This window comes from Danio rerio, chromosome 13 (assembly GCF_049306965.1).
Source record: "Danio rerio strain Tuebingen ecotype United States chromosome 13, GRCz12tu, whole genome shotgun sequence".
NCBI lineage: Eukaryota > Metazoa > Chordata > Actinopteri > Cypriniformes > Danionidae > Danio > Danio rerio.
The window spans coordinates 49777018-49790000 of record NC_133188.1 but is presented as its reverse complement, the minus strand read 5'-3'; the positions used below and the strand labels follow the sequence as shown (position 1 = coordinate 49790000).

General features: G+C 33.5%; 1 protein-coding gene across 2 annotated transcripts; it reads left to right on the top strand.

The window, feature by feature from the left end:
- Positions 1 to 2159: 2159 nt before the first annotated feature.
- ftr69 (finTRIM family, member 69) lies at positions 2160 to 12464 on the top strand. Of its 2 annotated transcripts, XM_073920302.1 has the most exons (9): positions 2160 to 5536; positions 5875 to 5942; positions 7197 to 7833; positions 8556 to 9161; positions 9467 to 9562; positions 11354 to 11587; positions 11686 to 11836; positions 12023 to 12058; positions 12317 to 12464. In XM_073920302.1, exons 4-9 carry the CDS (start codon positions 8601 to 8603, stop codon positions 12433 to 12435), a joined length of 1197 nt encoding a protein of 398 aa, XP_073776403.1. In that variant the 5' UTR covers positions 2160 to 5536; positions 5875 to 5942; positions 7197 to 7833; positions 8556 to 8600; the 3' UTR covers positions 12436 to 12464. The 2 variants fall into 2 exon arrangements, with proteins under 2 accessions (XP_073776403.1, XP_017214343.3); XM_017358854.4 differs by lacking the exons at positions 2160 to 5536; positions 5875 to 5942; positions 7197 to 7833 and having other exon boundaries at positions 8517 to 9161.
- Positions 12465 to 12983: the final 519 nt, after the last annotated feature.

Here is a 12983-nt window from a genome sequence, read left to right as displayed (position 1 = left end):
TTAATAGTTTTTCTACATTAAGTGGTTTAAGGTTACTCATAGCAGCTGTGCACACTGCGTTCTTGTAATGGGTTACCGGGTTAGCTGTGTTAAGATGATATGCCTGTGGAAACATTGTGGGAGAAATGACTGTTTGCGTCTTTCAGACCTGTCTAGAAAACGAACACAAGGCAGCTTTATATTCACTGTGCTGTACGTTCATATATGGGTCATGCCTGTTATGCAGTAAGCTCACTTATGCTGGAATTTAAAGAGGTAGTGCTGTGAAGGTTTTTGGAAATATGGGGTTGAAAAATTGATACATTTTAAAATAAGGGTGTATTAGTTGATGTTAGTTAATGGATTTTTAGTAACTAAGAATGCAACGATTATAGATTTTGGTTGCACGATTATAGTCTGAGGAGTAATCATGGTTTCACGGTTGTCACGATTATTATGCGTTTTTTATTTCAAAACACTACTAGTAATTCACATGAAAACTCTTTATATTTTAAAGTGTTGTTTATTGCTGCTTAGCAACCAATTAATACAGCACAAAAATAAAAATAAAAAACAAACAATAGTCCATTTCTCTTTGCACTTAAACATAAGTGAAAAAAACATTTGGCATTTGAACAGAAGTAATAATTTTACACTGAAAATAAATGACAGAACAGTGCAAATCAAAATAAATAAAAGGTATTTGTCTAATGTAAATCTAAGCTACATATTAGCTAAGTATTTATCTTTTGAAGAGAACAAATGTAGTCTAAGGCTGCTGAACCTCTGTCTGAAAGATACTTTTAATCTATATTACATAGTTGTTTGGTATTTTTCATAATTTTTTAGATTTTAGAAATGACTCCAAAGTACAACATTGTTTGGTGCATTTATTAAATGGATATATTTATTAAAGTAATATTTTAGTCACAGATCATCTTTAGAACTAAAAAGATAATACATTTAATATCATTTGAAATATTGCAAAAAATCTACAAAAGTTATATGTATATGTGTGCGTGTGTGTGTGTGTGTGTGTCCGTGCGTTTGTTCGTGTTTTTTTTTTTTTTTTTTTTGCATTTTTTAAAATTTGTATTTAATATTTTCCCTATTATATAAATTTGGGCTACTAATTTTTGGATCATTATCTAAAGTTCTTTTGTTAGATAAGCTCCAGATTTGGCTTCAGTACTGACTAATCTAATATATCTGCACACATACAGTAACACTGTAAAACATCCTATAGAAAATATTAATTTAAACAAGATTTTTGTGGGATGCTCATATATGGTGAGCACTATATCAATCAATCATTCAATCAATCAATCAATCAATCAATCAATCAATCAATCAATCAATCAATCAATCAATCAATCAATCAATCAATCAATCAATCAATAATATTAATCAACAGATGAAAATATGTAGTTTTGCACATTCTTAGCTGGAGTAGATGTACAATTCTTTCACTGATATTTTTGGGAAATTTGCATTCATACATCGTGTAATTACAGACACTCTGAATGACGAAGTGAGCACAACTATGAGGGAAAGGGTTTTGTTTAGTGTTTCCCAGGGCTGTTCATGCCTTCAGCCTCACATACACTGATGCGCTGATAAACACACACACATCAGGAGGTGTTTGTCGTGACAGATCTGCATGCTGATAGTGTGAAAGCGGCGCCGCGCTCCTCCTCATCCAGTCTGTTTTGATATGGATGAAGAAAATCTAGATTCGGTACAGTCGGTCAAGCAGTTCAGTCAAATTCCTGTGTAGTGGAAATGTGCACTGTTGTCAGGTTCAGATACACTGTATAAAAATATCTGTAACAAACAGGCCAATTATGGATCTCTGCACAAAAGTCCGATAAATTAATTTGATATGAAGCCTGGTATAAAACTATGACATTAAAAAAAAGTAAAGTACAAAGAAATTAATGCCCACGATTTATTTTGTATTGAGTCTTTATGAGAACTAGATGTTCACAAGGTAAAATAAACATGAACCAAAAAAAAAACCCATAAAATTCCCATACTTAATTAATAATAATAACAATAATAATAATAATAATATCTTTGCCTTTCAACTGTAACTTTGGCTGATTATTTTTATAGACTGAAATAACAACTGAATGGTTCAGATGATAAAAAGAAGTATGGATGGATGGATGGATGGATGGATGGATGGATGGATGGATAGATAGATAGATAGATAGATAGATAGATAGATAGATAGATAGATAGATAGATAGATAGATAGATAGATAGATAGATAGATAGATAGATAGATAGATAGATAGATAGATAGATAGATAGATTGATAGATTGATAGATAGATAGATAGATAGATAGATAGATAGATAGATAGATAGATAGATTCACTTTATTTTATGAGGGTGATTTAGGATATAAATCTGGCAACCCAGAGTTGTGGGAACTTTAAAAAAAAGCACTAAAGGTGTCGTTTACTGGTGATTTGTTTTCACAGAAGAGGTCATGTTGTGGTGCATGTGGCCTGTGTAATGTTAAAAGTTGGACAGGAAATAAAAAGGAGTCACATTGCAAAACCTGTCCTGTGCTGCCATCTAGTGGACTGTATGTCATGACATGCGATTCACAGAGGATTGAGTTCATCAGTCGGCTAATCTGACAGAGTTTATTCAGGTGAGTGCTTTTGCGTCCACTTTATAATGTAAATTCAGCCAGATAAAATATGCAAAATGCAACTGTCTGAAGATGTTACAAATACATTATATATAAACATATAAGAAGCAGTTGCATTAATCTTTGGTGCTTAAAAAGTTGAAATCAACTTAATAAAGAGAAGGTCAGACATTTTCCCATGTTTTTCATGTTAATCTGTGTTTGTAATCACTGTATATTTCTGCATTTCTTCAAACTAGTAACTGAAGTGATACAAATTGTCTATTTATACCAAGAAAAAACATTTTAACTAGCAACTATTATTAATTTCTTTATGTAAGATTTAAAAGAGGAAACGTGAAACAGAATTTAAACTAAAACTCAATTCCTCAGTTAAAAAACTGTATATGTGTGAATGATATCATAACATTTTACATCACAACATTACTCAAAAAAAGCTGGCAATTGTTTCCAAACAGATGTCATTTTAACATTTACGCAATACAGCAGAAGATAATTTTTCTCAATACAGTCAGAAATCCACATACACTCCTCGTGCTAATTACTGAATTTTTACAAAAAAAGTTTACTAAATAACAGTATTTGACAGTTGTGTTTGAATGTGATTTTAAATTAACTGCTTAATTGATTTTAACTTAATTGTATGTGTGTGTAACCCCGCCGGTCTTACACTACCCAACCCGCTCTGAGCTGGGCGACCTTCCGCATATGAGTCGGATGCTCTACCAAGAAGGCTAAAGACCATGGCGTCTAGCATCTGTCGCTAGAGCACCTTTAGAGGTCAGAGGAGTGAGGTTTACCTGCACAGCACGTACTAGCTTGCCTCCGTTACATGTGTATTACAGTGTGTAAGTACAGTACATTTGTGTACAGTCTCCAAAATCCAAGTACTTTCCAAAAAATAATAATCTTAAAAGTTAAAATTACCAGAGATGGGAAGTAACAAAGAACTTATTCAAGTAGATTTTCTGGTATCAGTATATAACTCCACTATTGTTTTTATTTTATTTTTTTACTTTTATTCATTATATTTTTACACAGATATCTGTTTCTACTTACATTTTTAAACCAATCTCATTAATTTAATTTTTGTGTCTTCGACTGTCTATATTTTTTGTCATTGTGCAAATTGAATGAATTTTCAATAATTATGTAATCAATTACTGTACTTGAAAAGATACTGTACTGTATCTATATTTACTGTACTTAACTAGATTTCCTGGTTTCAGTGTATTACTCCACTATTTATTTATTTATTTATTTATTTGACTTTCTGGTATCAGTATATAAGTCCATTATTATTATTTTTTTTTTACTTTTACTCATTACATTTTTACACAAATATTTAATTTTCACTCCTTACATTTTTAAATCAATTTAATTACTTTCATTTTCATGTCTTTGGCTATCTATATTTTTTGTTATTGTGCAAATTGAATGAATTTTTGATTCAGCCATTTTTTCCCCATTGTGAGTATATAATTATTTTTTTCATAACAGAAATCCACATATACCCCATGCTAATTACTGAATTAAAAACCTTCATTTGTTTATTACATAAATGTAGTTTACAGCAATTGACACCAAAATGTGATTTTGGCTTAATTGCTTAATTAATTTGAACTTTAACTTAATTGTGCGCAGGTGTATGTACAGTTTGTATACACAGTACATTTGTGTACTATTTACAGTGTCCAATATCAATGTACATTTTTCAAAAAAAAAAAAAAAAATTAAAAAGAAAAATTCACCTCTGTAAACTACCTGACAAAAGTCTTATTTCCCATCCAAGTTTTAGAAAAAAACAAATAATAACTTGACTTCTAGTTAATCATTTGGCATCAGAAGTGGCTTATATGAAAGGCAAAGGCCTCTAGATTACGCTTATTTGACCAAAATAAAATATGATCATGCCACTTATTTTTAATTATTTAATTAGGACAGTAAGGTCTAACTTTTCTTATTCAAAAGTCTTGCCACTTAACAGAAGTAATGTACAGTATAGAATATAAAGTCATGCTGCAGAGGAAACAGAATAAATATTTTGTCTGACTCCATCATGAGCTTAGAGGACTGCATCCATACATCTCTGCAATGACTCAAATCACTTATTAATAAAGTCATCTGGAATGGCAAAGAAAGCATCTTGCAGGACTCCCAGAGTTCATTAAGAGTCTTTGATGTCATCTTCAACGCCTTCTCCTTCATCTTACCCCAGACATGCTCAATAATGTTCATGTCTGGTGAATGGGCTGACCAATCCTGGAGCACTTTGACCTTTTTTGCTTTCAGGAACTTTGACATGGAGACTAAAGTATGGAATGAGCGCTATCCTGCTGAAGAATTTGCCCTCTCCTGTGGTTTGTAATGTAATGGGCAACACAAATGTCTTGATACCTCAAGCTATTAATGTTGCCATCCACTCTGCAGATCTCTTGCACGCCCCCAAACCATGATTTTTCCTTCACCAAACTTGACTGATTTCTATGAGAATGTTTGGTCCTTGAAGTTCCGATAGGTCTTCTGAAGTATTTGTGATGATTGGGATGCAGATGATCCATCAGAGAAATCTACCTTCTGACACTTTTCCAAATGATCAACTAGAAGTAAAGTTATTATTTGTTGCTCTTACAACTAGGATAGACGATAAGACTTTTGTCAGGTTGTGTATAACAATTACTACACAGTTAGAAAATGCATTTTTATCTTTATAAAATTTTATAAACAGACTTTAAGTGGAGAAGTACACAGATCTTTAAATGTTAAAAGGCAGGAGCATGTGTGAAATCCCCAGTACTTTGCAAACCCACATTTGAAAACACAGCTTATGTGTGCATCTGTTTTTAAAGGACCAAAGTGAAAACAGGAAAAGCGTCAACAAGATGAATCACAGGTACTAATCAACTAACAGTACAAAAAAAGTATCACTACTGTATGAAAATAGACGTATGCATTTTACCCAGTCATTGAGAAATACTTTATTCCATATTGCATGGGCTCTGATTAGTTGATAACATCAATGCTAAGCCTTTTACACAATTATATTAAATTCACAGTTAGTGGCAGGAAGAATTTGGTTTTGCACATCTCCTCAGCCCACATTTGTTTCCTGTTAAGCATTTTCTTCTTTTTTTTCTTTTTCTTTTTTTTTTGTGGACCCAAATTGCGTATATTGCATGTCTGCAGTCAAGATACCTATTTCTGTTTCTCTTGATGCTTTTTTATATTCAGTCACACGGTTGTTAGTGGAGTGATTGATAGCAGACGGTGATAAAATCATCAGCAGTGGAAAAGCACTGGTGAGTGAAATAACAGGTGAATTTTATCTTGTATAAATCAGTGTTGCTTAAACTAAAATACATTTTGCCAACTTTGTTTGCTTGACATTTTGAAAACATTGGCAGAATCAATTTGATGTTGCTGTTTAATGTTGGACAGGATCCTGTAAGAAGATTTTAATTTAATAATAATGCTACTCAAATACTTTAACAAATGTTGTACAAGAGTATCTGTTTGAGAGGAGACTGTCCATATGCACCCCCCTTGAAATGTACAGTATGTCCATTTATATTAGTTAAAAAATATTATCTTTTGAGTGTCAGAAGGTTGCAGTAGAGTTTAAAAGTTATAGTAGGCCACATACAGTATAAACATCTTTTATTCTAAATATCGGTAAAATATTAAGTGAAAATCAGGTTCCATTACTTTTTTTTGTCAACTTACTTCTGTAAATATATCCCAACTCAATTGTGATTAGTAACATGTAGTTCTGGGCAAAGATTAAAAGCACTCCATTGGACAACTTAAACATTTATTTATTTATTTATTTTTTTTTTTTTGAACCCTCAGATTTGAGATTTTTAAATAGCTGTGATTTACATAAGGTTTACAGGGTTACATAAGAAAATGTAACTATACAAAAACAACCAAAGTATATATTATGTGTGTATATATATTTATATATATATATATATGTGTGTGTGTGTGTGTGTGTGTGCGTGTGTGTGTGTGTGTGTGTGTGTGTGTGTGTGTGTGTGTGTGTGTGTGTGTGTGTGTGTGTGTGTGTGTGTGTGTGTGTGTGTTTTGCTATTTGTAGTTCTGTACTTTGGAAGTTTCATGCGAAGTCTTGAGTTTTGAGTTCTGTGCAGTTCCAATGTTAATAGCAAACGTATTTTATTGTTTTTTTTCTAAATAAATAGTAATAAAATAAACAAAAAACACTTGTTTTTCCCTTTTACTGTATGTTTGCACGCAGTTCATGGATTTTGTAAATCTTTGAATTTTAATTTTCCTTTTAAGAGAGTTTCAGGTTGTTTTGTAACACTTACTTGAAACTTGCACATTAATAATAATCAGAAGTAATAATTTTTGCAGAGATGCATGAACAATACAACCTAAATGTCTTCACTTCTGATGGGATGCACTCATTAATGCTGTGTAGCACATAATAACTCACATCAGTGTACAAGTACAAGTACTAAGGGTTGCTATAACAAATATTTTGTCTTAACTCTTTTAGACTGTAAATGTTCATTCATTCTACTTTGTTGCAGTCTTCATCCTGCAGAAGCCATTACCTTGAATTACCATTCTCAGAATAACACACTTCACTGGGAGAAAAACACACACCAAAATGCCGGGCACATTATCTGATGTTCAAAATCCATTTAACTGTTCAATCTGCTTGGAACTGTTTAAGGATCCGGTGACTACATCTTGTGGGCACATTTTTGTATGAACTGTATTAAGTCGTGCTGGGATAAGGAATTTTTTAGAGGTGTTTACAGCTGCCCAACATGCAGGAATGAATTTAGGCCAAGGCCAGCTCTCAGCAAAAACACTGTTCTCGCTGGCATTGTAGAAGAAAGGAAGCAGGATGCCCCAGCTGCACCTGGAGATGTGCAGTGTGACGTCTGTATAGGAGGAAAATTCAAAGCCGTCAAGTCTTGTCTGGTGTGTTTGGCGTCATTCTGTCAAACTCTTCTTCAGCCTCATTATCAATCTCAAGCTTTTAAAAAGCACAAGCTGGTGAACGCTTCAGCAAATCTACAGCAGCAGATCTGCCCTCAACATCATAAAGCTCTGGAGATTTACTGCTATAATGACAAGAAGTGTATATGTGTGCTATGTATGGGTCAGCACAGTGGACATAAGACTGTATCAGCTGCAGCTGAAATGGCTGGAAAAAAGGTAAAATGAGATATGTATTTAATAATGGCATACAAAGCACTGTGTAATAGTCTAACTGTAAACTCTATTAACAAACTCTATAAAAATGCAATTATGTATTTTATTCAAGTCATTGATATTTGAATGGAAGCATAATCATTTTTCTTTCATGTGGTCTTGTAGAACTTAATATGCTTAAACAATATGAAAATAAGAACATAGGAATGTGTTTGTTTGTTTATTTAAAAAAACAATAGGCATTTTATGCTGAAGAAAAATAAAATAAAAAGCCATAGTATAAAATTTCTTTTGTTTAGTTGTTTAATTATTATTATTTATATTATTTCATATTATAATATATATCTAGCTTTGCGAACAGGAGGGAGCCCTGGGCTCGAGGATGCCAAACACGCTTTTGATGGATCATTAGCTAAGTGTAAACTCTCAGATTTGTTTTAGTAATTACTGTTTTTTTCTTTCACTTTTGCTTCTGTTGTCTGTTTTTCATAGCAAACTGAAACTAGTTAGTCAGGTTCGTCAACCTATTCATCTTTTTATTCATACAAATCTGTAATTGTTACTATAATAGTTATAATTAGTTTTTTAGTTAACTAATTTAATTTTTATTTCATTTATTTTTTTAGCATATATTCATTAATTCTTTCATTCATTTTGACTGTTTTGGTGGAGATCTTACATTTGTTTATCTTGCGTAAGCCACTCCCTGTTATTTCCATTCTCAGAATACACCCTGGTATTGAACAGTTCACGGGAGAGAAAGCACTAAAATGGCAGGCTCCTCATCTGATGTTCAAAATCCATTTAACTGTTCAATCTGCTTGGAACTGTTTAAGGATCCGGTGACTACATCTTGTGGGCACAGTTTTTGTATGAACTGTATTAAGTCGTGCTGGGATAAGGAATCTTTAAGAGGTGTTTACAGCTGCCCAACATGCAGGAATGGATTCCGGCAAAGGCCAACTCTCAGCAAAAACACTGTTCTCGCTGGCATTGTAGAAGAAAGGAAGCAGGATGCCCCAGCTGCACCTGGAGATGTGCAGTGTGACGTCTGTATAGGAAGAAAAATCAAAGCCGTCAAGTCTTGTCTGGTGTGTTTGGCGTCATTCTGTCAAACTCACCTTCAGCCTCATTATCAATCTCAAGCTTTTAAAAAGCACAAGCTGGTGAACGCTTCAGCAAATCTACAGCAGCAGATCTGCCCTCAACATCATAAAGCTCTGGAGATTTACTGCTATAATGACAAGAAGTGTATATGTGTGCTTTGTTTGGGTGATCAGCACAGTGGACATAAGACTGTCTCAGCCATAACTGAAATGGCAAAAGAAAAGGTAAGATGAGGTTATATGTATTTAATAATGGCAAAAAACACTGTGCTATATTGCAAATGTCAATTGTAACACATATAATAAAAAATGTGTGAATATTTTATCTCAGTTTTAGTTGTTTTTTAAATAATAAGATATATTTGGATTTTTTATATGAGCAGGAAGACCATGAAAGAACTATACTTTCCATAAAACCGGTTTTATTCAGTAGTTTTTTTGTTTTTTTAGTAGTAGTAGTAGTAGTAGTATAAATGTTTATTGTTTCGTAAGTTACTCAAACAAATATTTCTTATTGTTCTTTAAAACAGGAGAAATTGAAAATTAAAAAAACGGAATTCATTAAGAAAATCACAGACATAAACAAGAATCTTCAAGCATTTAAAAAACCTATGGATTTACATAAGGTGAGTGGAACTCATAAATTAAGACATTTGACATTTGGGGATATGAGTCAATCAGATTGTTTATTGTTACCTGAGGACTGTTTGTCCACTCGTTGTTGTATAAATCAATCCAGAGCATCCCAATCGTGCTAAATGGGTTAAATATCCCATAATTAAGGTGGCTTTGCAAGAACTGGGATGTAGAGTTCTGCATCCTTGCAACCCGAACAGGTTTTTTTTTTCGCAGTGAAGTGTTCATTTTCCATCTGTAACGTGGAAGCAGGCAGGACTCAATTGTAATTTAAATGGGAGTGAAGATTTTCATTACTCCTTCATATCTACTACAGGTAACCTGTACACAGAACCTTCATGCACTTCATTCCTGTGCTCAGAATGTGCAAAACGGCAGGTTGGCGATGAGTGACAGAGCAGATAAAACGGAATCAAAGTGTGGATGCGCTGTTCTTAAATATTGTAAAAGCGGTCAGAAACAAAGGTAGCAAAGAATTCTGGCCCAGATTTGGCATAGGTATTCCTGTGGCACTAGCATTCAGCGTGTGGGCCAAACATGAGCTCGGGTTTGGCAAAGTTGGCACCGTCTTTAAGGCAGCACACAAGATTTGGGCCAGATGTACAATGTAGTATTTGGCCCAGATGTTAAAAATTGGTATGTGGGCCTCGTAAGTTTGGCCCATCATGACCCACATTTAAAATACATTTTAAATTTATTTTTGTTACAATTTTTTGATTACAAATTTTGAGTAATTAATGTGGCTACCAGCCACATTAGCCAGAGTTTACCGAGCCAAATATTTGCCAAATGTGGCTCACATATATTTTAAGATAACTGGCCCACACTCAAATCCACATAAGCCAGAGTTTACTGAGCCAAATATTCGCCAAGATTAGCCCACACATCTTTTAAGATAACTGGGCCACATTTTGCTCTGGGCCACTATAGGCTACCAGCCACATTAGCCAGAGTTTACTGAGCCAAATATTTGCCAAATGTGGCTCACATATATTTTAAGATAACTGGCCCACGCTCAAATCCACATTAGCCAGAGTTTACTGAGCCAAATATTCGCCAAGATTAGCCCACACATCTTTTAAGATAACTGGGCCACATTTTGCTCTGGGCCACTATAGGCTACCAGCCACGTTAGCCAGAGTTTACTGAGCCAAAAATTTGCTAAAAGTGGCCCACATATGTTTTAAGATAACTGGGCCACATTTGCCATATTTTCTCTGGGCCACTTTAGGCTCACAGCTGCAATAGCCAGAGCTTACTGTGTCGAATATTTGCCAAAAGTGGCCCACATATGTCTTAAGATAACTGGGCCACATTTGGACCTACACATGTGAACCACTTTGGGTTTAGACCCAGATTACCCTTAAATGACTATGTCACAATTTTGCCAACTGTAGCCCACATTTTCCTCTGTCATTTGGCCCAAATTGACCATTTTCCACATTGGCCACATTAGGCTCACATTCAGATTACATTTTATTTTAAGTGACAAATCATTGCCTTAAATGGCCCATATGTGAATTGGAATCTTTGGCCCCTTTTTGTCATTGTGCATGTGGGCCACTTCAGGCTCACATTCATTTTGTCTGGGCTGAAGAAAAACCACAAGTGCCACATTACTGCCTAAAGTGGCCAACATTTGTATGCTATTTGGCAAACCAATTAAAATTTCATTCGGTTTGCGCATTTTTATTCAGATGGAGGTGTTTCTATAAAGTATTTTCATTCTGATTTTATTTAGATTACAATGCTCTATGTCTCGTGTTTCTGTGTCCTGGCAGAGCTCTGCACAGACGTCAGTGGAGCACAGCAACAAGATCTTCACTGAACTCATCCAATCCCTTACAAAAAAACAAACTGAAGTGAGAGAAAAGATCAGAGCTCAGGAGAAACAGGAGACTCAAAAAGCTACGAATTACATACAGAAACAGAAACAGGAGATCAGCAATCTTCGGAACCAGAGTGTTAAACTGGAGCAGGTTTTACATACAGAAGATCACATTTATTTCTTCCAGGTATAAATAAAAAGTGTTATAGAGGATGGATTCGTGTTTTATGAAATGCTGAGATTGCTATTGAATCTGTTCTTATATCTTTTCTCCCAAATTTGCAGAATTTCTCTTCCCTTTCTCCAAGACTGTATGTCTTACCCAAAGATGTTAATGATCTTGTAACATTTGAGAAAATAGATGAATCTGTCTCAAAGCTGAAAAGAAAACTGGATGAAGTCTGTGAGAAGCACATGGGCAAAATATCAAACAAAGGTAAATATCACAGCCACAAACAGTTTAAACGTTCTCAAATAGAGAATAGTACTTAAGGTGTGCCATGATATGATGCTGGTAGACCAAAAAGTAAAGTGTTTTATGTTGTGTCAGCTTGTATGAAATTTGAAGAGTGTGATTTCACAACTACTGTGGTGCCATAAAATTATTCGTATCTTTCTATAGTGGCTGATGTCCACATTATCAGGCCCTTTGTGATTGGTGAGTATTTTTGTAAAACCTAATTTCATGTTTCACCATTCATTTATTTTTTACTTTGTATTAAAGAAACTCATCCAATATATTTATTCACTTCATCTTTTTAAAGTTAAAGTTTATTTAACTATAAATTATAAGTTTATTTGTTTAAAATGCTATTAAAATTTAACTTTGTAGTGTCTAACTACAAAGTTTAGTACAAAACCTCATGTGCTTGGGTACCAGACTACTTTTCTTTTCTTTTTTTTTTTTTAATTTAAGGGTTGCCCTCTGATTCATCTGAATCATCTGAAGCCTCTGAAGCCTCTGAATCCTCTGAATCATTTGAACCCCCTTCACCTTGTGAAGCTTCTTCATCCCCTGGTTGTCTGTCAGATTGAAGTGTGCCCGGAGATTTCAGGGATTTCACCAGGATCAAATACATATATATATACATATATATATATATATATATATATATATATATATATATATATATATATATATATATATATATATATATATATATATTTATATATATATATATATATATATATTTTTTTATGCTGTATGCTGTATGCTGAATCTGTTGAGAACATCAGTGACAAATTCCAACACTAGATGATGCTAGGATTAAAAAGAATAAAAAAATGCAACCATTTGGATTAGAAGATCTGTTCATTTTAAAAATAATCATTTGGGCAAAATGGATGTGTTTTTTAATTGTTGAATTCACAATACACCACTAACATGGGTAAGAATTTACAATTAAAAATATATATATATTTCATTAACTAGACAATTAGGATTATTTAGAAATGTCCGGAGGGTGTGAATATATATTTCTGTTTACATGTATTAAAATATTTTTTATTATTTTTATTATTTTCACTTGTGTATTTTCTCATACAACTTTTTAAAATATATTCATTTATTAAATAGGTTCTAA

Bases quoted from the DNA above. Each gene is read 5' to 3' on its own strand.
- ftr69 (XM_073920302.1), top strand. From the start codon at position 8,601: ATGGCAGGCTCCTCATCTGATGTTCAAAATCCATTTAACTGTTCAATC. The intron at 9,162-9,466 runs GTAAGATGAGGT...TCTTTAAAACAG, and splicing joins CTGAAATGGCAAAAGAAAAG to GAGAAATTGAAAATTAAAAA. The intron at 12,059-12,316 runs GTGAGTATTTTT...TTTTAATTTAAG, and splicing joins TATCAGGCCCTTTGTGATTG to GGTTGCCCTCTGATTCATCT.